Source organism: Anabrus simplex, chromosome 1, assembly GCF_040414725.1.
Source record: "Anabrus simplex isolate iqAnaSimp1 chromosome 1, ASM4041472v1, whole genome shotgun sequence".
Taxonomy (NCBI): domain Eukaryota; kingdom Metazoa; phylum Arthropoda; class Insecta; order Orthoptera; family Tettigoniidae; genus Anabrus; species Anabrus simplex.
In genome coordinates this window covers 826,346,022-826,373,935 of record NC_090265.1, presented here as the reverse complement: position 1 = coordinate 826,373,935, position 27,914 = coordinate 826,346,022, and the positions used below count along the sequence as shown (strand labels likewise).

At 37.6% G+C, this 27,914-nt stretch overlaps 1 protein-coding gene across 2 annotated transcripts; it reads right to left on the bottom strand.

Annotated features, from left to right (window-relative positions):
* Positions 1-4,480: 4,480 nt before the first annotated feature.
* On the bottom strand, positions 4,481-25,929 carry LOC136857583 (uncharacterized). Of its 2 annotated transcripts, none has more exons than XM_067136361.2 (4): positions 25,773-25,929; positions 24,966-25,087; positions 9,193-9,297; positions 4,481-4,848 (listed from the first exon to the last, which is right to left on the bottom strand). In XM_067136361.2, the coding sequence occupies exons 2-4, from the start codon at positions 25,065-25,067 to the stop codon at positions 4,753-4,755; spliced, it is 303 nt and encodes a 100-aa protein (XP_066992462.1). In that variant the 5' UTR covers positions 25,068-25,087; positions 25,773-25,929; the 3' UTR covers positions 4,481-4,752. The 2 variants fall into 2 exon arrangements, with proteins under 2 accessions (XP_066992462.1, XP_066992460.1); XM_067136359.2 differs by having other exon boundaries at positions 24,966-25,115; positions 25,773-25,922.
* Between the last annotated feature and the right edge of the window lie 1,985 nt (positions 25,930-27,914).

The window sequence follows — 27,914 nt, the reverse complement described above, 5'->3', positions numbered from 1 at the left end:
TTATAATCTTCGTTAAAAACCATCTTAAAGTTGTACCTTAATTATACTTAAAATTAATCTTATAAGGAAAGGGGAAGAGAAGGTAAATGGGGGGCAGTGGGGTGAGGAAAGGAAGATTAGTTATACTTTCCTTCTAACTTAGTTTAAAACTTTTCCTCATTACTTGATCAGGTCTTAAGTTGTTACAATTTAACTCCTTGTTTCTTTTAAAACTATTTGTTTCTATGTCACTTAATTGACCTCTTTTTTTAAAATAAATTTTTTTAAAACTTCATTTCAATATTGTACCTTGGCTTTAGAAATGTTCCTCAGCTGGTCTTCTATGTTGGAACAAGGTTTGTTGTAAACTGATATGATAAATTTGGACCTCTAGGGTATCTGTTTAATGACCTATCTGAAGCTGAGTACTTTCAATTTAAAGGTTGTAAAATAGCTTTCCAAAATCCTGTTATGAATGTTGTAATCCTACTGTTGTCCTCGGAGAGGTCTTGTTGCTGCGAATGTGGCTTGTTATCTAGACAATGAAATAAGTGGCTGAGGATGTTCCTAAGGAATGAAACATGTACCACTAAATAGCTTGCTTTAAGTAAGTATATAGTATCAAAAAGATTGAAAGTCTTATTATAGAATTCTTTTGGTAAAGCAGCTTGTAAAAAAGGGCAATAATTTATATAGTACTTGTGAAGTAGCAATAATGCATCCTCTCGTCATACTTGAAACAATCTTCAAGAGGTTAAAAGCTGAGACTACGAGTGCAAGACCACTCCCAAGGTAGTAAGAATGTGAGGCAACACTCCTATATCAGGGTCATATCGCAAACCAACTAACCATTCGATGCACAAATAGGTGTTACACGAACTTTTGAATTCTTCAAGTAGCATTAAATCGCACCACAAATATCATTAGCCTCAACACAGAAGATGCAATTAGGAATTTCCAGTTCAAAAACGGTGCCATAAGAAGACAGTTCACATTCTACGTTCCAAGTTATGGGAACACAAAAAAGAACAAGGCATTTTCTAGTCATTATAACATGTTTGTAGAAATATTTACTAGCTATAATTTTTAACCAAAATAGACACACAGTATTACCTACCTCTCTTTTGCACTTTTTAAGGGACCAAGGAATACTGGTGTAAAAGGGGGGGAAATGTAAGAGGGGAGAGTGTAAATTATGGGAAACAACTTGTACAGGTATTTATAAAAAATGCTCTGGAATAGGAGGTAAATTTTACACAAATGCATATTATTAATTTATACAGTATTTCAATCTCAATCAATTTACTGTACTTACCTCAAATAAAGGTCCATGTAAGTTAATTACTGTAGTGTATTAACTGTTGACTGCACTGCCTTTGTAATTCTGCTCATTCTTTGCCCAGGAGAAGGTTACCGGTAGGTGGTTAAAAATTTGTGTAATATATTCTTTTAATATACAGTAGCCAACTCCTCCACACTTCTTTCCTCTGCAGTAATCACAGAATCATCTACCCAAAGGAAATCTTCAGTAGTGCAGTCTGACTGAAACATTCTCCATACGTCAGGTAGCAGCTCTTCTTCTTGCAGCTGAGATTCGGGATGATTCTTGAAAAATCCTGTTTTCAAGAAACAATTTGAGATGGTAGTCTACTTCATGGCTTTCCAAGACTTTGCAATGAAGTGAAGTGCATCCAGAATTGAAACTTCAAATGATGATGGATCCTTTCCAGCATCCATAAGGAATAAAATTTGCTGCACCAGGTTCTTCCTATAAAGTGACTTAAAGGAGTGAATAACCCCTAAATTCATAGGTTGTAGCTTGCTTGTGCAGTTAGCAGGCAGACATTCTAACTGCACATTCCTCAAATTAACATCCACGGGATGTGCAGGACAACGGTCGATGAAAAGAAGGATCTTCCTATTTTGCGCACCCATTTTTTAATCCAGCGCAATTAACTGCTGTCGGAAAAAAATCTGAGGTTATCCAAGCTTTATGGTTGGCATCGTAGGCAGTAGGTAATGATCGCACATTCTTGAAGCAATGAGTCTTTTTAGATTTCCCTATCACATAAGGATGGAGCTTCTCAGAGCCATCAGCATTGGCTTCCAACATCACTGTGAGCCTCATCTTGCTGTGTTTCCCACCATGGCATTTATTTTCTTTGAATGCCAAAGTCTTGCTGGGCAACACACTGAAAAACAGTCCAGTTTCATCTAGGTTTAAAATGTTCCTGGGTTCGTAATCCTTGGTCAGCTCCTGCAATCTTCTAGCGATCCATTCTTCCACAGTTTCATCACTAACTGCATTAGATTCCCCACAAACAGTTTTATAGGTTAGGTTATACCTTCTCCTAAATCGGTCGATCCAGCCATTGAACTCGCTGAAATTTTCAATGCCAAGAATGTTTGCCACTTTAAGCGCCTTTTCCCTTAAGAGCACACCATCAATTGGAATGCCGGTGGCTCTTGAAGTTGCCAACAAACTTTTTACAATTTTTTCCATTTTCTCGTATTCGCAGTATGACGCATACTTCCTTTACTTGGAGTTTGGTCCGCATTCTGAAGCACTTTATGTAATACTTCCTCTGTTTTTTCACAACTGTATTCAGCGTGGATACAAGAAGCTGCAATTCGCAGGCCAATGAAACGTGTTCTGCGGTACGAATCAACCTTTTCTAATATTCCAACTTTCTCATCCATAGTGAAAGTTTTTCTTTCCTTCTCTTTTTCCATTATTAGCAGGAAAACAAAGCAATAACAAAGAAGGATTAAGAAATACACACGACAGGGAAGGAAGATCACAGCAATTCACTTTGAGCACCCAACTCACATAAGAACAAAAAACGTAACAAATAACAAAAATAAATGTGACGAATCAGTGACAATAACAACTCCAACAACAAACAAGTGTAAAACAACAACCGTGAAATAACGAACTAAGGCAACACAAAAACTGAATCACTTGATAAAGTCTCCTCCTTGTGGTTTATACTGTACTTAGCAATAAAGCAAACACCTGATATCTCCTTCTCCTCTGCAGTTTTGTTGGGCTCTGCATTTTGCCATTACCCAGATACTGTATGTGCAGTATTATACATGTTTTTGATTTCTATTGAGTGTTTGTTTACTTGCATTCAAAAGTCATAGGACTATGGTGGAAAGTTTGTGTGTATGTGAGATTTAGAGTGTTAATTCAACTCGTAGTCGGATTTGAAAAAAGGTTTAGGACGTTGTGGTAAACACCTGATATCAAAGAATGCGCTGCGTTGGTTATTAAACGTAAGGAACTTCATCTTATTAGCCCTATTGAACCAAGATCACAATTGAACTAAAAATCTTGTAGGTTCCACCCTTACAATACAAATACAATGTTGTTAGATGGTATTTACAACGTATATTTTATTGCAGAACTAGTTTCGGCGCTCGTTTAGACTCCATCATCAGCTACATAATAAGTAAAGAAAAACTTGGCGATATAATAATGTACAACAACATTGATATAATTAACTCCTTAATATCAATTTTAAGTTAAGTTTAAAAACTATTTTACAACAAGATAACCCTTGTGAGTCAAAAACATAAAATCTCATCTCTAGGTGATGAGTTGTCTTCAATAGTGATGGCTATTATACTATACACTCGTAAACATCAAGTTCATATACAATCTTAAAATTGAAAAATTAGAGCTGAACCCAGTCCTAATGGCTTCTAAATGAGCGCCGAAACTAGTTCTGCAATAAAATATATGTTGTAAATACCATTTAACAATACTGTATTTGTATTGAAAAGGTGGAACCTACAAGCTTTTTAGTTCAATTGTGGTCTGCATTGGTTAAGGAGAAGTTCAATACTGAGAGTTCTAAGAGTTATTATAGACCACGGTTGTTTGATTTGGTCGTCATGCATGGTTTACTCAAAGCGTTTTAGGTTAGTTGCGACGCCATTTTACCTATAAAATGTCGCAAACGTAAATTTGAGGATTTTAATACATTGTGAACATAGGAAATCTCAGGGGACCAACAAATTTTTTTTGTAAAAGATGGGAAAACTTAAAAGCCGGGAACATAAATGTAGGGTAAAACGGTATGTGTTAAGACTCCTGAACTTAACATTCATTGAAGAAACTGGGCCTTGATAGGACTGTCATTTTGTTAAATTATATGTTAAGTCTTCTTAACAGCAGTGTTAACACTTAACATTCATTGACGAAATCTGGCCTTTGAGAACCTAAAAATCCAAGGTAAATTCATCACTGCTACTTGTACATATACTGACAATATCAACTGTGAAATATATATTACATTATAGTCCACTGCCTGTTAGGGTGATTACTTCACACATTAAAATAACAACATAAGCAAACCCTTAGTAAAGGATGTTATAAAATGAATTGGAAAATAATTCTCGTATAATCACAATTTACTTTATCTGAATTTTCTTTGTATATTATAATACTTGGAATTTTCATAAATAGAGCATTCTTTCTCATTAAAAAAGTATGAGTAACATATTATATTTATTTTTCATGTGCTAAGAAACACAGCTTTTAAAAAGGAATAGACCATATCAATATATATACACATACAGTTACTGCCATCCGTTACCTTAAGAAAAATCTTGTTTAAAAAAAAAAGCAAATGCATTTAGGTATATAAAAATTGATTAATATATTTAACATTAAAAAATATTCATAAGAACTCTGGTAAACTCCGAGAGAGATAAATTAAACTGTCATCTGATTTTAACAGCTATAGATTTTAACACCTATAATGATTAATTCAACATTGATTCTAATTTTCCACTTTCATACAGATTTTTCACATCTGAACCTCCTCCAACACAGTTGCCTTTAATGAACACTCTGGGTACCTGGAAAAGAAAGTATAGCATAATTAGTTAAACAGTAAGCACCACAAACAAGCCTTATTATATAATAAGAGATGGACAAACATAATATAAAACTGAATCCTTTTAATAATATAGGCAACATGAAATAGCAATAAAGACTAAGAATTCAACAAAATTATAAACAGCAGTAAAGCTTCAAACTTCCAATATATTGTTTTTGAAATACCGAGATATCTTGGAACTGAATGTCAGATTGGGGTACAAAGCTGGAACAGGTATATAATTTCAAATATTTAGAATGTGTGTTGTACCAGGATGGTCATATAGTAAGAGAGATTGAATCAAGGTGCAGTAAAGCTAATGCAGTGAGCTCGCAGTTGCAATCAACAGACTGTATTCTATAAAAAGTAAACTCCCCGACCAAACTATCTTTACAGTACATCAGTCTGTTTTCAGACCAACTTTGCTTTATGGAAGGGAAAGCTGGGTGGACACAGGATATCTTATTCAAAAGTTAGAAGTAACAGACATGAAAGTAGCAAGAAGGATTGCTGTTACAAAATGGTGGGAACAATGGCAGGAGGTTACCCAGAATGAGGAGAAAGACTAAGTTAGGAATGAACTCTATGGATGAAGTTGTACACACAAACCAGCTTCGGTAGTGGGGTCATGTGTGGCAAATGGAGGATAAGTTACCTAGGAGAATAATGGTGTCTGTTATGGAGGGTAAGAAGTAGAGGCGGGCCAAGACGACGATGGTTAGACTAATTTTCTAACAATTTAAAGATAAGAGGTATAGAACTAAATGAGGCCACAGAATTATTTATAAATAGAGGACTGTGGTGGCATGTAATAAATTCACAGAGGTTTGCAGACTGAACACTGAAAGGCATAACTGTCTATAACGAAGACGTATGTAAGAGATCTCTTGATGCATTTGATTTATATTAAACAGGTCTATTTTTCCAAGGCTGATTTAAAGGTGCCACCATATTTTTTGCTATAATACTATGGGGTCTCGCGAATGCCACAGGCATATTAGAGCTAGAGCCAGAATTTAACAGCCCATTCCTAATGTGGGAAACAGACCCTCTCCCAGCTGCCCCTAACCTGGTAATACGCTAAGCGGGTTCCTGTATCATTTCCTATACTGAGAGGATTACCATCCTGCCTAAGGGAGCTCATCCAATGGAAGCTGTCAAGTCCCCTTAACCATTTGGGTTATTTACCACCACCCAACATTTGGTGTTGAAACGTTAGTTGTATGGTCTACTAGATTACCGTATCAGAGTTATTGGCCAGACAATAAGAATTATTTTGCTGACATGGCTGTAGCTGAAAAAGGCACTGATGATGCTTAAATTAATTTGAGAGTTCATTGGCAGACATTTTGATCCAATAAATTAAATCCTTCCATGCAGTATAAACATGCTTAAAAGTTACATGATGACTGCATTATTTTTTAATCTACTGAGGGACTCAAAAAATGTCATGATGTTTTGCTACAATCACAGAAATTTTATCTTGCTGCAGTCTGTAATTTGGCCAGGAGTTCTAGATTTTTCTGAGTGTTGAAGGCTACTTTATTATAACTAGAATACCTCTGTGGTGATGTATTTTATATGCAGAAAGTATAATTTGATTTTTTAAGATTTTTGTTTAAAAAGATTTTCACTAACCTATGCAAGCAATTCCTAGCACAGTACTGTTGAACCAGGCTAACACATTGCGGCAAAATATCTGTATGTGGAAGGAAGCTGGAGGAACAAGTCCCTCATTTTACAAATGAAGACTTCTTGTTAGACATTTATAATTATTCTGTTTCTCATGTTAAATGTATGCAAGCTCTATAAGCTATGACTTATTCTTATGATCCGGAGTGGCAACTTTTATTAGAGTTTTGAAATAAGAAATTTCAAAATTGATTCCACGTTTCAACATTTTATAGCATTTTAATTCTCTTGATAACATTAATGTGAAATTAAAATCACAGTTGCATAGAGGTAATAGTAACATATTTCTAATCACTAGATTGCATGCCAAAAGCATAGGAGGAGTTCAAAGGTGCATCAACAAAAATTATAGGAATTTACTCGACAGTATGGCACTGATTGGTGATGGATAACATTCTCTGATGAATCACCTTCTGAACCACATAGAATGGATGGACGTCAGTGTGTCCAGTGAAAAACTTCTGAGAACCAACACACTATAACCATTGCTGGACGAACACATGGCGGTGGGGGCAGTGTTATGGCCAAGGGAATGTTATGGTATTCTCTAGGTCTCATCATACATGTGGAAGGCACTCTTGATGACTTGGTTATGAATCAATCCTCTGTGATCACGTCAACTAGTATATGATAGTTTTTCCTCAGGAGAATGGGATCTTCCAGGATTATAATGTGCCTTGCCACAAATCTAAAAGTGTCCAAACATGGCTGGAAGGGTAAGATCAAGGCTTCAATGTTCTTTCCTGGCCCCCAAGTATCCTTGATATTAATTCAATTGAACATCTGTGGGACCACATCATTTTGTCTGCCATCTTTCTCCTCCGCCATGTACCCTTCAACAGTTATGATGAACAATGCCGAGTGCTTGACTCCAGATACCTATGGAGACCTTTTCAGCACCTGACCGAGTCACTGCCAGCACGTCTAATTGCTGTGCATGCTGCGAAGAGCGGTTACCCTAGATACTAGCAGTTGGTCATCATTTGATTGAATTGTGTATATCCTAATTGGACGTTTGTTTGTGATTATTATAATATTAACTAGTACTGTATTCATTCCTATCATTACTTTCATTTTGATACCTGTAAACCCACAAGTCATACTCTGAACCATACAATGATTGAATTTGCAGGAATAGGAAAACCACCCAACACATACAGTATATGAAACATATTTACTTCAGTGTAACACAATGTACAAATCATATTTACAGATCAGTGGATCCCAACATCACTGTTTCAAATCTGGCAGAAGTAGATGGATTTGTGAAGGGTAGAAAAAATATCATTTGGCACCCCATGTACAATGGTGTCACTTAAAAGATCTCGGTGAAACATTTACCATTTACCTAACAAAATAAATTAAAACTCAGCCATAGATACCCATAAGAGATCCGTTGTTCTGCCATCTGGTGGAATAAAACATTAAATCGACATGCAGGCATCCTACAGGATGTCAAATGCCTGCACATACAATTGTTGTTATTATTATTATTATGAATGTAAAAATTCACTAACAGATTTAACATTCTATACTTACAATGTGCAAACATCAAACCTGCATTAGAAGAAGTGGCTGCACAATAAGTTTTGTGATATATAAAATAAGTCTTGGCATTATACAGGGTCTCTCTTATAAACCCACACCGAGCGCACAGTGTTTGTAGTCTGCGCTACAGCAGCTGCCTCAGCCCAACTCACATTGTGTGAGCGTGGACTCCCTACTTTAAGCATGTATACAATCTTATATGAAATCTTACAAAAGATGCTAGAAGTGTCATCCTTCATAATGAGACACTTCTGAACACCCTTAGGATTTTCTGCACACCAATAGTGAGACCGTGACCATTAAGATTAATCCAGGCCTCATCCAAAAAGAAAGAACACAAGCTGTGGGTCGAATTAACGATCATTCATTGATGTAAGATACCACTCAATATCCAACTCTTGTGGCTGGATCAGCAGGTTTTGAAACAATGGGCCCGTGCAGTATGTACGGTTTGATGTGTAACAGCTTTGTAGCTCTGTGTGCTGAACAAACTGAAATCCCTACTTGTTGTGCAAATTTTGTGAGTGATTTATTCGGTGACCATTCAAGATTCACACCAATGTCATCTAGCTTTTCCTCTGTTAAAACTATTGCTGTGCATGCATGTTCTTTATTGAACACTGAGCCAGTAGTTTCAAATTTATTTAGAATTACGTGAATCTGTGCTCGTGAAGGTGGCACTTCACCAGGAAATTGCTGAACAAACTGATCACGTAGCCGTCAAGCTGACTTGTGCTTAAAACGTTTCAGACTGGCTACTGATGCTAGGTCGAACACTTGCACACTCCTTGCAAGGTCAAGAACTACGCATGCATGCACGCCTCCTGTACAGCTGGAGGAGTAAAAATGCTGCTGGACGGTCTGAGTTTATAAGAGAGACCCTGTACTCATGAATAGTAAACAAATACGATCTGTATTAGCACAAATTAAAATATCTTATGAAAACTTAAATTCCATCCGTAAAATTACATTTAAGATTTCTACAATATTCACACAAAACATGTTGTATAAAACAATATTAGCAACCTGTATGGTTTAGTCTTAAATATGGCTTTGTCATTTTATGACTATGGATTATACTCACTGTCCGAGCTCCAGTAATCTCTCCCAAAATATCCTGAATGTCATCACCATCATCTCTAGTATCTAATTCCATAACAGAGTACTTCTGTTTAATTTTATTGAATACCTAAAAAAGAATGGATAGGTAATGAGGTGACAATAAATCAAGCATATCAAAAAGTTTTAGTCTAAGCATAAACTTCATGCAACATATAAAAAAATTACAGATGTAGACATGTTCTTTTCAGCAGGCATGTCAAAAGCTTCTGAAAGACTTAGTGGCAAGTGAAGAGAATGAATGAATAATCCCCTTCCTCGGGAGTAAAAGGTATGCTAAATGCTCAGATGTACAACAATTCAGCTGGGCGAGATTTAAACAGGGTCTGCAGCATCATATTTGATGTCCCCCAACTGAATATTTTTGGCCTCTTTGACAATATATCAAATGGAGAATGAGAGTGGGCAATTTATGGGATACTCTAGGAGCACAACCAGGTAAGGTTTTAAGCAGGATAGCACTCTACACCAAAAAACGTTCTTGAACCCTTACACTGTGTTAACCTCTGTGGTTAATGATTCCTCTGATTTCTGTTAAATCTCAGAATGGTTGGGCCTTTTATCTTCTAATAAAACACACTACCTTCATTCTTGATAGATTTTGTGTGTGTGTAATATTGTGGAAATAAACAGCATATTAGTATGATAGTATAACAGGGGAAAGATACAACATCAGAGACTAGGACTTAGGGTGTTATGGTTCAACTGTAATGCATTTAATGAACTACGGCGGAACAGCATATCCGGACAATTGGTACAGTTTTCCAAAACTGTTTATCACTCTCCATAATAAAGGAACTAATGCAACTGCAACTGTATGAACTAACAGGGTTGGACTACCAAAAATTGGTAACACCATAAAACTATAGAGGGGAGAAAGGGAAGTCGGGCAACTACAGGAAATTGTCCGCTGTGGGGAAGCGTTTCAGAAAAAGAGGGATCCTCACTGCCATAAGCAGAGTTTCGTACATTAATTTAGAAATGAAGTAGACCTGTGGATCTCTGGCAACTATTGAATTGTGATGGAATAAACACGGAGTCAAATACGTCAAATCATAATATTTTGAATTAAGAATTTCTTATTGAAAATGGTAAAGACCCGTTTTAATTTTCCATCAGTAACAGACCTATACTTGATCTTAATCCATCACGATATGTGTTCAGCACGAGCTGATCACAGAATACCAGGAAGGCATAAAAGTCAAAAACAAAGCTTTAATTTCCTATTTACAGGTTTCTGAGATAACTACACTATACTACCAGACTAACATCTCAACTACACTTTATATCCTCTGCTCCACCACATGATACACTGAGCTTAACAACTAATGCCGGCAGTATTCACTCCTTTTAATCATTTCATAACTTCTCATAATTAGAGATATTCATCTTGTCTTAAAAGAAAAAACTGAGTAAGACCTGTGTCTCAATTCCCAATTTGATCTACTTCAATGAGTGAATATATTCAGTCTCCTCTCCAGCTTTCATTTATTTTCAGTTTTATCACCTGACCAATTTATCAACACTACTACACTGCCCACTGCTTCTACTGGACAACAGAAATACGCTACGCTACACAAAACTGTCAGACGAGACCTACAATTTTCAATTAACATTGACAGCAATGTGTGGGAGCCTCCGTGGCTCAGGCGGCAGCACGCCGGCCTCTCACCGCTGGGTTCCGTGGTTCAAATCCCGGTCACTCCATGTGAGTTGTGCTGGACAAAGCGGAGGCGGGACAGGTTTTTCTCCGGGTACTCCGGTTTTCCCCTGTCATATTTCATTCCAGCAACACTCTCCAATATCATTTCATTTGTCATTCATTAATCATTGCCCCAGAGGAGTGCGACAGGCTTCAGCAGCCGGCACAATTCTTATCCTCGCCGCTAGATGGGGGCTTCATTCATTCCATTCCTGACCTGGTCGAATGACTGGAAACAGGCTGTGGATTTTCATTGACAGCAATATCTTCTAAATAATATCTGAAGTTTTGGCTTGATTTTTTATTTTATTTGTTAATCTGCCTGAAATTACAGGTGACCCAAGTTTGTACAGCAATTATGAATGAGGTGAAATATAAATATTAAAGAGTGATTTTTCATTTGCAGCACTACAGTGCATTAAGATTGAGATGAATGCACATGTCTGGAGATCCTGATAGATCCATGTAAGTGCTGTGACAGCAAGGTGTGGACAGGGTTGGCAGGTTTAACCAAGCAGTCTTTTTAAAAATAAACCGTCTTCATTTCATTAATGACATGTAATTCTAATTACTGCTAGAACTTTACTCATTCATCCTACAGTAAAATTAGCCCAATGTAATCATTCAATAATCTATTCATATTACCCTAATAACTAATGAACCATACCCTCCAAAATCCCCTTTCAAATGAGAATTCCTATTCAAAGTGAAATTCCTTCCAAATGTGAATTCCCATTCCAAGGGTAATCCCCTTCCATATGTTTGTGCAGGCTGTGAAGCAAGGAGCTGGAGTAGTTTATGTAGTTAAGCGGCAAGAGTGTAGACTTGTTACTTGTTGGGCTTTGGCTTTTGAGTATTTTAACCTGAACAATTAAATATGACAGAAAACTTTGTTTGGCTTTGATTTGATGAAGTGAAAAAGGAATCAAGAAAAGGTATTGGGGCCATTTAGCAAAATGTGCACACATGGAAGATGAAGACAGTGAAGATGATACAGGCAACATATTTTATAAATTTTAAATTATTTTTAAATAATGACTTGTACAGAGCAGTTCAAAGAATCAAAATTCTTAAAAATGGCTTAAGCAATTTCCAGTAATGTATTCAATAACTTTATAAAAATATATTCAATAATAATGTTAGAAGGTAGCTGCAGTCTAAGTTGTTCTATAAGAAAAGGCTTCTGTGCCAGTACATATGCCATTCTAGATAGTGCCATTTTTGAGATACCTAACGTTTGTTTGAGAAATCGGGCTTTCACGTTCTCTATGCAATTTAAATCATTTAACGTGAGATAATCCCAGATTGGTTCCAAACCATAAGTGATTACCGGAACAACCTTTGCTTGGAAGAGGAATATTGCTGTGGTTAAAGACAGTTTTGTAGGGTCATGTATGTCATAAATACTCCTAATGGCTGCCGATGCCCTTTCCCTTAAATGACGTTGACTGAAGTGTGATGCCGAGGTATTTAAAGGAGCTCACTATCTTCAACCTCTCTTCTTTGTATGTTATGCCAACACGCGCTGGTAATCTTCCTCCCTTTCTGAAAACCATTTGCACCGTTTTGTCCAGGTTAATTTTAAGTTTGTTGTCTTCAGCATACTTTTCAAGGTTGTCCATAGTTGCTTGCAGATCATCTTTGTTGTTAGAACCTATTACTAGGTCATCAGCATATAGGTACAATTTGGATGAGTTATATATTTGTTTGTAATGTTTGCTGTGGCGATACTGAACAGAAGCTGACTGATAGGGTCACCCTGTAATACTCCATTGCACTGTTTAACAGGGTCTGAAGTTGTTTTGCCAACACTGATTCTTTCTTTGTTTTGTGCCAGAAGGTAACCATCAATTGGACTGTGTTATGCATCACTTGACCAAGCGCCAATTCTTAATTTTCCAGATATCTATACCACCTGGTAGCCAAGGCTTCAAACTATATGGAAAAAAATATTCATACTCTCAAACATCCTTTATATTGAAAATCGAATAGGACCATGCACCAATCTAAATATCGCCTGAGATATTTCTGCATCAACTGACCAAAGAAACTCTCATGTGGTTTAATTTTGCATCACCTGACTAAACAACATTTGGCAGTCGCTTGGTCATGTTATGCGTATTGCTCTTTCCAGAAGTTTCTCTGCGACTGTCTCCCGTCTTCATATCAACAAAATTATTTAGCGAGTGCTTATTAAAACTATTCACTTCTGTTTTGGCATGGATCACTTTAGGTCTTCCTCAAGAGCCCAACGAATTGTCGAGTTAGCAAGGAAGGAAATCTACTTGCAAACATTATTACAGGTTAGTTGTTCAGCCTATATCACAGTACCACTAGCATACATGACAAATACATGTTACTGCTGATAATTTACGTATGGATTGTTTTTCAAACAAAAAAAGAAAATCTAGAACAAGCCAAAATTGCGCAGAATATGAAATCATCGGACATGTCGAAGGCAAAACAAGAGTGCACCCTGGAAGTTCTTTGCTTTGACCTAAAAAAAACATTGCCATTGCCTAGAATTCCTACAAATACAGTCTTTTATAACAGACAGATATGGCTATATAACTTAGGAATACACAGCGGTAAGGATGAGAGAGGACATTGCTATGTCTGGTTAGAGGGTGAGGCAGACCGAGGGTCACAGGAGGAATCCTCATGCCTGATGAAATATACGAAACAGCTACCAGCTGTTGAAGAAGTAATCTTGTGGTCAGATTCCTGTGGAGGACAGAACTGAAATATAAAAATGGTTTTGATGTTAAAAGCTATCTTACCAAGCTCAATAGCAGCAGTCGCTTAAGTGTGATCAGTACCCAGTATTTGGGAGATAGTGGGTTCGAACCCCACTGTCGGCAGCCCTGAAGATGGTTTTCCGTGGTTTCCCATTTTCACACCAGGGGCTGTACCTTAATTAAGGCCACGGCCACTTCCTTCCCAGTCCTAACCCTTGCCTGTCCCATCGTCACCATAAGACCTATCTCTGTCTGTGCGACGTAAAGCCAATAGAGAAAAAAAAAAGAGCTATCTTAGAACAGCATCCCACAGTGAAAAAAAAACATCACTCAACATTTCCTTGTTCTGGGACACGGCCTTCCCCCCAATGACAGTGATTTCGGGGACATACACTGTGCACTGAAACTTCAGCAAATGTTGTATACAGCAGAGGACTACATCAATGTAATGAGTGTAGGAGGAATCCGTTAGTTGTTCACAGAATGAAGTCTGAGGATTTTAAAAGTACAGATTTACTTGAGAAACAAATCGTGAATTGGAAGACAATTTGAGAGAGAAGATAAAGATAAACCATTTAGCATCATCTCTGAGGAGGAATATACAGGAACGCCAGCTGAAATAAACATTCAGAAGAAGAAAGCTGTTGGTCGTTTTTCACAAAATGGCGTGGCCCACTGTTTTAGCAATGTGTTAACACCTCTGTAGCCAAATGGAAAACCCATTTCAGCTACTTAGCATCCTACATATAGTATCTTCAATACGGACAATAACAATATTTATCACTTGCAACCTATTCAAGTGTCTAAAGCTTTCATGAAATCGACAAATATGGCAAAGAACTTTTCTTTGGGTAATCTTAACCTGCCTCATACGTTGTACAACAGGTTTTTAACGGTGCGAATTGTTCCTCGTCCTTTCATAAAAACCAAACTGCTGATTCGGTATATGGTCCCAGGTTAGTGTGCTTAGTTTTTCAACAGGATTTTCGAGAATACTTTTTGTACATTATTTTCTAGAGCAATGCCTCTGTACGAATTTCGGTCTTCTCGATCCCCTTTTCCTTTATATAAAATTTTGATCATTGATTCTCTCCAACTCTGGAATAATTCCTTTTGTAAAACAGACATTAAATAATGAAGTCCATATAAGTAACAAAATTTCTGAAGTGTTTTAAAATTTTCGTTGAACACACCGTCAGGGCCTGCCGCTTTCTTATTCTTCGTACTTAGTATCGCATGTTCAACAATTTAAGGAACCCAATAAACAGACTGGCAATTCATGGCTTTCATCACAAATTATGCTGCAAAAAGGTTTCCATGAGCCTGCTATAGGCTGTATGTGTGTACTGTGCGGTAAACAGTGTGAACGATATCACTTCAGCAATTGCGCAAAAAGAGTAAAGTCACTGATAGACTACAGCAAGGAATAAACTTGGCACATTTGTGCACTATTCAGTTTATTAACAATAATGTTATCTCTTGCATAATTTATTACAGTAACTAGAAAAATGGAAACGACCTAGGTTTGAAAACAATACCACTATTATGCTGTATGGATGCCCACCAGCACCATCACTACCTCTGCCTGGAGAATTTCTAGAGAAACAGGACAAGGGTTGGATTATAAGGTCCACCTAGTCAATACTAAAATATGTTACAATTAGACTAAAAATTGAACATTAACAAAATAATTATGCAGTTTATTTCCCTTATTTCAGACTAGCTTTTCTGTTTTGAGCTCTTGAAACCATGCTTCCTTCTCCATGGAAGATGGATCTTGAACAACAGACACGTACGCATTCACTCTTGGAACTGATGAGGCTCTGATTCTCATTATCGTTTAATCAGTCCTTTATTTTGTGAATATTAAATTTTGTTAGTGGTTTAATGCTGCACCAACACATCTAAGGTTTTCGACGACGCAGGGATGGAAAGGACTAGGATTGGGACTTGGAAGGTAGCAGCCCCATCATTTGCCTCATAAATGAAAATGGGAAAACACTGAAAACCATTTTCAGGGCTGCCAATGGTGAGATTCAAACCCATCATCTCCCGAATGCAAGCTCACAGCTACGCAACTCGATCAGTGTGAATGTTCAATTTTTAGTTGAATTTGAATATATTTTAGTAATGACTGGATGGATCGTATAAAAATTTTATAAGAAAGATTGTGATTTACCAAATATGAAGATCCTTAGTCTGCTAACTAGAAGTATGTAGTCAGTCCAGCAGTCATCTATATTTCTAACAGTCCTGATATAATCAGAAAATCTTTTTTGCCATGCTTCTAAGTAATGACAGATGCCAGGGATTGGAGCATTGATGTATTCAAGTGGTCTTAAGGAGGTTAGGAAGGTGGAAATGCATATTGGTGATGAAAACCTTGTACTCAACACAGAGACCAAGAAGAAGCAGAAGCAGTAGTAGTAGTAATTTGCACTGCAATTTCCATCATCTTGTAATTACCCATGACATTTCCCCATAATCTATTTTTTTCTTACCACCCTGGCATTAAAATAGCCAAGCAAAAAAGTTTTTCCTTGATAGCTATCTTGGCAAGAACACAGTTCAGTTAGTGGTAGAACTGATTCTTTGTGTCTTCATCATTGTTTAAAGAGGGAGCATAGGTGAAGACGAGGGTGACAAAACTATCTCCAGCAAGAGGAATTTGAAAAGTCATGAGTCTATCATTGACTGCAATAGGGGTGAGCCAATGTTCTTTCATCGTTTTTGTTTTCACTACAAATCTGACAGATGCATGAATATCCCGCATCCTTTCGTTTTCAAAAGATAGTGTAGCTTGAACTGGTCTTGATTTGTTCTTCACCTGATAACCTGGTTTCATCAAAAGCAACAACGCTGATATCCAGTCCAACCAGCTCGTGCATAATGAGAGCTGCTGTTCTGCCTGGTCTGTTATCATAATCATCCATTAAATTCAAGAGTCCTGATGTTCCAATATTCACGTTCATATAAATCTTTTTGTTTCTGTCCACAAAAAATTGGAATGACCTAGGAGCAGATACCTAGCCAAATTCAGGTGTGGTACCGATGTTTAGCCCACATTTTCTAAGACCCTCCCCATTTAGGGCAGGCACTGGTTATCCTAATAGGCCTGTCCAGTCACAGACACAGGACCAGATCCCTGAGTAGTCACAGATCTCAGGAAGGCAACCATCACACAGCTGCTGCCAACGTTCAGATCCAGACAAGTACCTCCCAGTTTCTCCCAAAACCTGCTACCCTGTCCTTATCCCATTGCCACTGGACAACTAAAGGAAATGGTACAAGAGATTGCCATTAGCATTATTTGGTTTAAGGTGGATTGCAGCTTGCAAGGAAGTAATCCACAAGTTATAATTCTGGAGCAATTAATCACGGCACTTAAAGAATGAGACGTGATTTCAGAACACCAGAAATGCAACAAACTGCTGCCGATTCAAGAAAAGTTAAGCTGCGCCTTCAGATCCAGTTCATCTGGCATGACCTCTTCCACCTCCACAACCGTTGGAAAACACAATAGTAATACGTCCATACTCTGCCGCTTTGCTGTCGGGCCCAACATGAGATAACTTCCAATATAATTTCCTCCATTGAAGGCACCATCACCTAAAAAAGCTCATCCATCTGAAGCCATTGGCCCCTACAGGGAGTCAGTTATTTACTGCGGCCTGACACTTCACACTGAGTTGTTGGCTGTATAGTCTTACTCCATCACCACAGCGGGATACTTCAGTAACAACCACTTTGCTAATGTATATTTCAGATAATCTGGTGTCCCAAAACTCGTTTCTCCTCCAAGTGAAGTGTGCTGGAATGGAATGGTAGACTGCCTGGAGACATCTTAAAGGCTGTCCAACTTTGTTACAAATTTGTGAAGAAAACCATGGAACTAGCATACTGATAAAGCAAGGCAAACAAAGTTTTTAATTTTGTATTAGAATGGAATGCAGAGGATATGCTTAATCGTTTGAAGCCTACTGTCTCTGCTCTTGATCCTGTTCAGGACAACAACATTAGGCCCCTACTATTTCTGAGTCAATACATGTGAAGAATCTTCAAGTGGAATTTGAAGCTACAAAGGACAAACATATCGCTGAAAATTTCAAAACAAGATATATGGCCCTATTACCAGATCTTTTCTTCTTTCACAAAAAGTAACTCTTGAAAAGGCTAGTTTATTGACTGTAACTTGACAATTAACAGAAGACATGAACAGCTTATCTATCACCTAATAAAATTAAATCATATACGGTAGTTTCACCAGGTCAATACTTCAGTATTTTTTATTGTGCTGAGTTCCGTACATGTTAAAAGAACCTACTTGAATCTACCCATCACTTCTAGGACTTGCTAACACCACTATATTTTTTTTGCCAAATAAATAGATTACAATTTGCATATCACTTGAATAAATATTTGCCCCCTGTAACTAAGAACAAAATTATTGAATGTCAATTTAAATAAAACATCAATATCTCTGTATATTAAAATTTCAATGTGAATAACAACTTTATCATGTTAACTACACCTTTAAAAAGCTTCTATGAAACAACCAGTCTTGAAACAAAAACATCCATTTTCTATTTAAGTGAATGTGCCTGTCATTGCGAATTTAAAAATGCAGCCCCTTCTGTTGAAGATCTCCTCTATTCCACAGCTTAAAGGCTGTTTTGTTATTTTTGTGTGTTCTATAAAACAAGAGGGAGAGAACCCCACACTTTTATCTGCCACTAAATACGAAGATATAAAGGATGTACTGAGTGTGCCGCTTGTCTTGGGTCTAACTGTATTTGACCTTGACCTCTAATTGTAAGTCTCGGAATAACGCGAGCTAGTTTAACATAAACTTTGTCCTATAACCCTAAAAATAAAACAAAATTAGAATCGCCACTTGTTGGTATGAAAATAAGACTTTCTTCAACAACTAAAAAACAAACTCTCTTTGTGGCTCTTTGTGCATCACTGGGGTAATCATAATTATTAGGGGCCGTATTTTTTGGTAATAGCGATAAGCACGAAATTTTTCATATCTTCTTTCTAGCCTTTATATGACCTTGTAGGTACCGTACCGTAACGTATTTAGGCGAAATGAACTCGCGAAATATCGCGAAATCTGTTTATTACGCGAATCGCGTAAATAATCACGAAATATACCCCACTTGGTAAGAAAAATGCGAAATCGTATCGGAAAAGATCTCCAGTATACGTTTAAATGCTCTTGAGAACTTGACTATAGTAGTTTCCTTCTCAGTTGATTGATAGCGATGTATATTCTCTACACAAAGGCACACAAAGCGATCAGCCCTGTGTATCGGAAGTATGTGTATTCAGTTCCGCGATCTCTAAGGCAATCATTAAAAATTGATATCTGTTACCGATTACAGCAAATGGCGTTGTGGTCGTAGCAAGTTCGGTTGTAGATACGGCAGTGCGCATTATTATCCGCGCACTTTTTAGTGATAGATTTTTGTACTCGTTGGAGAAGTAAGTAGGGTTCCGTTAATACTGCCAACTGAATGGAAATGAAATCTGAATTGAATCGATAATATGATCGATCGATATGAATTTTATAAACCTTTATTATTTTAAGCAAACAACTGTGTCACACACACAATATTTAATACTATATAACATTTCCCGTTGCGAAACGTGTTCCTAGCATGAATTCTATAGTTTGGCTTTGCTGTGTAAACAACAACAGTACGAGTACTTAAAGTGTACGCCAGATGGCGCACAGCGATGATAAGCGATTCTTAGTTTGTGTTTCAAAGGTTGCCAATACGAATCTCGAAGATAACCAAAGTCGACCGCTTGAATTCTACGGTGTAAATCTATCACTAAAAAGTGCGCAGATAATATACTCTTTCGCATTGAAAGTTCGCCACTTATGAACCTTTATCAGCAAATGTCCAACATTTAAGTACAAAAATGTTGAAAACTAAAGTCACAACAGTTTTTCCGAGGGCCGAGGAATATAACAGTGAGGCGTTCTATGTATTTGATGCTCCAAGAAAGATTCTAATGTGTAAGTACTGTAATGTTTGCATTACGTGAAAACGAAGAGATGCGTGCGATAAATACTGTAGAGAATCAGAAACACACAAAAAGAAGAAGAATGAAGCAAATTAACATAATTTTAAGCGGCAAATAACAATCGGCGATACTTTACACATCGCAAAGAAGTTGAAAAGTGATAGAGAGCAATTTGTAATAGACACAACAAAAGCATTCATGGAAGCCAGCATTTCTATAGAAAAATTGGATAATCTTAGCATGAGGACATGGATGAATATAAAAGGGAAGATAAATAATACCGACTTATTATAAAATATGACGATATTAGTAGGCCTATTCTAAATAAATCGCACCGAGCTAGATAGCTGCAGTCGCTTAAGTGGAGGCAGTATCCAGTAATCGGGAGGTAGTGGGTTCGAGCCCCACTATCGGCAGCCCTGAAAATGGTTTTCCGTGGTTTCCCATTTTCACACCAGGCAAATGCCAGGGTTTTAAGCCCACGGCCGCTTCCTTCCAATTTCTAGGCCTTTCCTATCCCATCGTCGCCGTAAGACCTATCTGTGTCGGTGCGACGTAAAGCAAAGAGCAAATAAATAAATAAATAAATAAATCGCCTGGTTGAGTTGTAATAACGTTATTATTTTTACGTCCCACTAACTACTTTTACGGTTTTCGGAGATGCCGAGATGCCGGAATGTTGTCCCACTGGAGGGTTTTACGCGCCAATAAAACTAGTAACACAGGGCTGACGTATTTAAGCACCGGACTGAGCCAGGATTGTACCTACCAACTTGGGCTCAGAAAGCCAACGCCTTAACCGTCTGAGTTACTCATCCCCGGTCGGGCAGCACCAGCATCTCCATGAATATCTTCCAGGGATATATGGCTTTGCAAAATGCAGTGAAAGAACGTGTGATAGAAGAGAAGAAAGAAGACATTGTTAGTGAAGTTTTAGGAGGATTTGCACCAAGTGTTCGCAAGTACTATGGTTTCCGACGTCTAATGTGGTCAGCGAAAGGGGCTGCTTTGTTTACAAAAATATACGTTCTGACTGTCGCACAACTCTGAATCCTGATCATGTTGAAACCATGCGTAGTTTTTTACTTTGGAGACAAGTCATTCAAAATGTTAAAACATGTGGAACCGAACCAAACCAAACCCCACGACACTTAACGCCCTGAAAGGGTCATGGTCTGCCCAGTGACCGCTGCTCAGCCTGAAGGCCTGCAGATTACGAGGGGCCGTGTGGTCAGCACGACGCATCCTCTCGGCCATTATTCTGGGCTTTCGAGACCGGGGCCGATATCTCACCGTCAATAGCTCCTCAGTTCTAATCAGGTAGGCTGAGTGGACTTCGAACCAGCCCTCAGGTCGAGAAAAAAATCTCTGACCTGGCCGGGAATCGAACCTGGGGCCTCCTGGCGAGAGGCAGGCACCCCTACACTACGGGACCGGCAAAAACGTGTAGGCTACGTATAAATTCCTAACTTCCGCCTAACTACATTTTGAGGTTTCAGTGATTTATATAGGTCTACCGGTATTTATTTCTATAACATTTTGTATATTTGGTTGTTCTAAGGTTTAATAACAATTTAATACATTACAAGTGTTCACTTTAAAACCCCTAATCACAAAATTAGTTAGATTTACCCCACACCATAAGGAATATTTCACAAGAAACATCGATCAGTATGACAATTTATTTCACGAAATACCTACCGAAATAGTGTTAGTTTTAACACCGAAATCAACAGTTTTATTTCACCAAAAAATAAGGCCCTTAATAATTATTAATGAGGTTGTTAAAGTTTACAGATCTCTTTACATGGTTAGGAGAGTATTCAGGGATTGTAGTAAGGATGTAAAGGAGACAGCGTATAAGCATCTCGTAAGACCCCAATGAAGTATGGTTCCAGTGTATGAGACCCACACCAGGACTACGGTACTTGATATGAGAACTGGAAAAGATCCCAAGGAAAGTAGCACGATTTGTTCTGGATGACTTCCGACAAAGGAGTAGTGTTAGAAAACTGTTGCAAATTTTGGGCTGGGAAGACTCAGGAGTAAGGAGATGAGATGCTCGACTAAGCAGTAGGCCTATGTTTCAAGCTGTCAGTGGAGAGATGGTGTGGAATGACATCAGTACACAAATAAGCTTCAACGGAAGCTTTTAAAAGTAGGAAAGCTCATAATATGAAGATAAAGTTGGAATTCAAGAGGACAAATTGGGACAAATATTTATTTATAGGATAAACAATTGGCCTGTATGGAATTGGAAATATTTATGAAGGGAAATATTTGATAAATTTCAAAGTCCTTTGAAAACTTTTAAAAAGTTAGGTAAACAATTGATAGGGAATGTGCCATCTGGGCAACAGCTCTAAATGCAGATAATTGATTGATGACTAAGTCTATTTCTAATTCTATAAACCAGCCTTGTGAATTCTTTCTCAGCCTACTGCAGAACAGCGACAATGCTTGGTGCATAATTTGAATCCTATCTTCTACTGAGGATTGTTCACAATGGGTAATTTCCGACAAAAGAGTAGCGTTACAAAAATGTTGCAAAGTCTGGGCTGGGAAGAATTGGGAGAAAGAAGACAAGCTGCTCAACAAAGTGATATGTTCTGCGCGGAGAGATGGCGTGGAATGACATTAGTAGACGAAAAAGTTTGAGTGGCGTCTTTAAAAGTAGGAAATATCACAATATGAAGATGAAGTTGGAAATCAAGAGGACAAATTGGGGCAAATATTCATTTATAGGAAGGAGAGTAGGTATTGGAATAACTTACCAAGGGAGATGTTCAATAAATTTCTAATTTCTTTGAAATCATTTAAGAAAAGGCTAGGGAATCTGCCACCTGGGCGACTGCCCTAAATGCAGATCAGTACTGATTGATTGATCACAATAAAAATTCCATAATAAGGTATATGCCTTGTCTTACATCTGGTTGCAGTATTTGCTTTCTCCTGATATCAGGATTGTTCTCCTCGGTCTCCAACTTTTTCATAAGCAATAAATAAAAAATATGGCCTGGTTAACAAATTTCTGCAATCAATATCCATAACTGCACAACAATTATCCAAACAATGACAACTCTAACTGAAACTGCAATAGGATAATGCCTTCTTAATTCAGTGCAGCACAGTCGTGTCATGGTTTCTAGAATAATTATGTACCAAGACTTTTTTGTTAATAAACAAGGTTCACGAATATTTTTTGGATGTTAATAAACAAAATAGTGTGTTCATTAACTTTTTTAGCATGTTGATAAACAAAATTTATTTAACTTTTGTGAATGAAACTTTTCATTAACTTTTTGCGTTTTCATTAACATTTCGGTTCGCACATGCGCAAGGACGCAATTAGAGCACGCAAATTTGTAGCACAAAATACGACAATTTCTTATTCCTTCTCAAAATTGACTATCAAATTGCAAGCGAAAGTTCTAATATACTGTAGGCTACCTTTAATCCTGTATGGTATTCTTTTAGCTGTGTTCTAATGTAGATTCATTACCAGCTTCGCTCCTCGCTGAATAACCAAACTTCCCATAATCGCTTGGATATCATTAAAATAATACTATCCTAACTAGGTTAAATGAAGATTTTCTTTATGTCGGACCTTTACAAATTCCTTGATGTTGTATAAAGCTTCAAATTTGTTACTCTAGACAAACAGGTATATAGGCCTAAGTAAAATATCTGAATCACCAGTTGCTAGGAATCTTAAAGTTATACCAATAAAAAAATAGCCTGTCATTAGCGGAGTCCAGCTTTCCAATAATCTGTATCATTACTTGCAATTTTAGACTCAATTACTGTCAACAAGAACTGATAGTCATGTGGGAACATTCAAGAAAATTTTGAAAGCCTGCTGCATCATGAATTAAAAATTCTGATGTAAGTGTTCTCTCCAAACTTAATTCTACTCTCCTTTCCAACATTTTTCTTTGCACACTTCGCGTCTGCACTTTTGTCTAATTGTACTCACTAAAATAATGAAAGCTGCATCTGTATGTTTTTTTTTTCTTTTTTTTGCTATTGGCTTTACGTCACACCGACACAGATATGTCTTATGGCGACGATGGGACAGGAAAGGGCTAGAACTAGGAAGGAAGCGGCCGTGGCCTTAAGGTACAGCCCCAGCATTTGCCTGGTGTGAAAATGGGATTCCACGGAAAACCATCTTCAGGACTGCCGACAGTGGGGTTCGAACCTACTATCTCCCGAATACCGGATACTAGCCGCACTTAAGCGACTGCAGCTATCGAGCTTGGTGTACGTATTTTCTTCTTCCTGACCCTACCCACTGTAACCTCACGAACAGCTATCTTGGTGTGGACAAAATGTTGAAGTTTGTTAACAAAAGTTTATTAACATGTTGAGAATGTTTTCAATAACACTGTTTATTAACTTCGTTTCGTTAACATTGTTTATTAACTTTGGTGTGGACTAACCATTAGGCCATGATCGAAGCATACATGTCCAGAGCTCCTCAGTGTGCAGTAACTAGTCAACTAGTTGCTAGCATGCAGTTATTGGTTAAGCTTTGGGACATGGTCCCAGATCCTACTTCACTAGTATGCCTCAATCACATATCCCTTCTAATAATACAAGTATATTACCTGGAGTAATTGTGCCCATTAATTCTTGAGGCATTCAAATTTGTACCAAGTGACAATAACATGGGTCACATAAGTTCACCACCTCAAATTAAATAACTAAAATCAGGCTTACCTAAAATTTGGCTAATCTATCATTCAAATACAGGAAATGTGAATGGTTAATATGGTGATGAGTATGGTACTGTTTTCAGAGGAAGTATTTACAACTGGGCAACTCTTATCACTAATCAGAAGGAGAAAACAAAGAGGTCTAATCCTTCGAAAAATAGAGGTATCAATAAAAGAAACGGGAGGACCACAAAAGGCGTGAAAATGAAAGGCTCCCAGACCTTGCAAATCTAATACTGCCAGGGCCAGAAAAGAACAAGAATTGATCAAGGTAGGTCAGATAGTAAAGATAAAAGTGAGGAGACAAGCACAAGTAAGCGAGCACAACACGAGACTCAGGAGAATTGCAGTTGCCAACCCACCCTCCAGAGCTGGAAGTCCCTGTCCCCTCTTTTAGTTGCCTCTTAACAACATGCAGGGATACTATGGATGTATTCTACTGCCCTACCCACAGAGGAAGATCTCTGCTAGGAGAGATCCCATCGTCCTATGTTTAGTAATCAGTAAATTAATATTGCAAAAGTTATGCATGCATAAAACTTACCTCTTTTGCCATTTTGCAGTAAGGGCAATAGCTCTTGGAAAATATTACGACAGCATCACTAGCTATGAATTCTTTAACCAATTGTGCTTGAGGACCACTCATGTCGACAACTCTACTTGCACCTAAACCCATCAAATTGAGTGTTAAAAGCTGAAAAGGAAGAAGAACACAATCACACCTAGTGACTGAATGTGATGTGGTTAGTAATTCATTTTGACAGGAAAAAACAATCAAATACCATAAAAAGTAATAATTTATAACACAAAAATGTCATTTTTATATCAGAGTTATTGCCACCAACATGAAAAAGTGAAACATTACATTACTCTAAGTCATTCGTAAGAAATTATTATTTCCAGTTCACGACCTGTATTGAGGGGAAGAAAAGATTGCATCCTCTCTCTTTTCACATACGCTAAGTACTTTTCGACAAGCGGAATGCCATTCGATAAGGCTACGAATGGACAACCAAAGCTACAATGGAAAATAGTGGTTGGAATCACTAAATAGTTCAAAAGAATGACCTCGTAATATTATGGTCCATGACATTTACAAAGCAATGTTTCAAATGAATTCTCTAGTAATGCAACAACAGAGTAACAACTAATCATCGAATGACGGCCGTTTAACAATAAATCTTCAGCCCGATTCCTCACATCACAGTCAGCCTATGACAGCAACTAGGCCTACAGCTAAACATGTACAATATAGAAAGTTAACATTCAATCTAAAGCTATAAATGCACTCCATATCATAATTAACGAAAATATAATTCCAGTGTACGTTATTTTCCGAACCACACCCTACCTGCAATTAAAGCAGATCCCACAACTAATACAGGTTCTCAAAAGGTCACTTCCTAATCTCTGCGGAAAACCTGATGTGCTGTGCTCTCACGGCTTTCTTGGATTCTGCCCAAAGAGGATAGAATAGATTCTGCCTTTCACTTCAGATTGCTTGTTCTTCTTCTTCCTGCTGAAGGGCGGGTTGGATTTTTTGAATGTTACCCAGTCGCAGAATTATGGGGATTATCAGCCCGTTTGTTGTTTAAAAAACTTTACACACGAAACACACTTAATATTATATGTCTCACTTGTGTACTTTTAGAATTCATGTTACACATGTCAATGTCTTTAAAATATGCACGAAGTCTTCTTCTTCTTTATTTCTTTGTTTCTTTCTTGAGGAGTTTGCTTGGGACTGAAGTGTCCTTTTCCCAGTCTCAAGCCATACTTAATATTTCACCCAACGATATTATTCAATTTACTATGCAGACGCATCACTAATAAAGTTTATTTGCATACGAATAACCAAATGTGATGTGAAATATTAGGAACCATTGCAAGACTATCAATATGAGATACGATGCTAACTAAGCCCTTACGACCCTGTAGGAGTGTCACTCACTGTCGGCAGCCCTGAAAATGGTTTTCCGTGGTTTCCCATTTTCACACCAGGAAAATGCTAGGGCTGTACCTTAATTAAGGCGACGGCCGCTTCCTTCCCACTCCTAGCCCTTCCCTGTCCCATCGACGCCATAAGACCTATCCGTGTCGGTGCGACGTAAAGCAACTAGCAAAAAAAAAAAATGGAGTGTCACTTCCATGAACGTAGTGAACAAACAAATGAATGTAGTATAATTACAACCGCATTTGAGTAGAATCAAGAAATTGGTTAGTAAGAGTGATTATATGTGGTGATGGTTGAAACAACAATACTGAAACACATGTTGGCAGAGGTACGTGGAGACGTATTAATTTCTGAATTAATATACGTTGTTATAATGCATATTGTGGACACTGGAAAAATAGGTGATCACTCTCGCCATTTCTGTGGCCACAAGTACAAGATGGATGATTAGAAATATGAAACCTATATTTGTAGGCCGGGATTAAGGAGTGATTAAAACGTAATCGTATTATATTGATAATGTGCCGGCGCGTGTACGTACCTTTGAAAAACCATGGTTGTATTGTTGGGCTGTAATTGACAAAAATATTTTCCTTTCGCACCTGCAGAAAGTCGCCATAATGTTTGCCAAGTCTGATTAACGTCTATCTTAATGCGAGAAAATAGATCAGAAAGCGGAATTTTGATTTGTAGTAGGTTTGAGGTATCATGACTTGCCTCCTTTGCTGCAGAATCGGCTTGATCATTACCGAAATCATTAGTATGCCCTTTTATCCAGATCAACGTAATATAGACGCCTGACTTCTCAAGTTGTTAAAGCAAGTATTTAACCTCGTATAAATACATATTGTGGGATTTTGAAAAAGACTGTAAAGCCTGGAGAACACTTTGGGAATCTATAAAGATATTTATCTTTCGGAAACCAAGACGTTGGACATATAATAGCGCTTGATAAATCGCATATAATTCTGCTGTAAATATAGTTATAATATTCGGTAAAGGATATTTAAAAATGTGTGCTTGAGGATCAAAGAAAGCTGCTCCTACTCCATTAGGGGATTTTGCCCCATCAGTAAATATATTATAATCTTGTGGGTTTAATGATCCTTTAAATTTTTTGGCAATGAGGTTATTAGATTCTGTTCCGCGGGAAGATTGAACAGATGGGAAGGAAGAAAGTATAAGTATTGACGGTTTGAAAGTGAGAATGTCATAATTGTATGAATACATAATTATGCGAGGTGTTCGTAGGATCGAGTCTTGAATATTCTGCAAGTCAACATATGCCATGTATATCGCTGGGTATCGTATATTTGTTGGGGGGCGCTGCTGGTAATATTCATACAATAATTTCAGTTTAGGAATTATCATGGAATTCGATCGAGCTATATGTTTGAGAATAAATATTTTTGCTAGTTTTAACGTACGAATGTGAAGAGGTGGTTCTGTGGCTTCGACTGTAAGGCGGAATATTGTATTCTATCTAATTTTAAGAGAGTTTGTTTAGGTGCTAAGTCAATTATATGTGCACTGTAATCC

Bases quoted from the DNA above. Each gene is read 5' to 3' on its own strand.
- LOC136857583 (XM_067136359.2), bottom strand. From the start codon at position 25,097: ATGGGTTTAGGTGCAAGTAGAGTTGTCGACATGAGTGGTCCTCAAGCA. The intron at 9,298-24,965 runs GTAAGTTTTATG...ATTCTTTTTTAG, and splicing joins ACTGCAAAATGGCAAAAGAG to GTATTCAATAAAATTAAACA. The intron at 4,849-9,192 runs GTGAGTATAATC...TTTCTTTTCCAG, and splicing joins AGATTACTGGAGCTCGGACA to GTACCCAGAGTGTTCATTAA.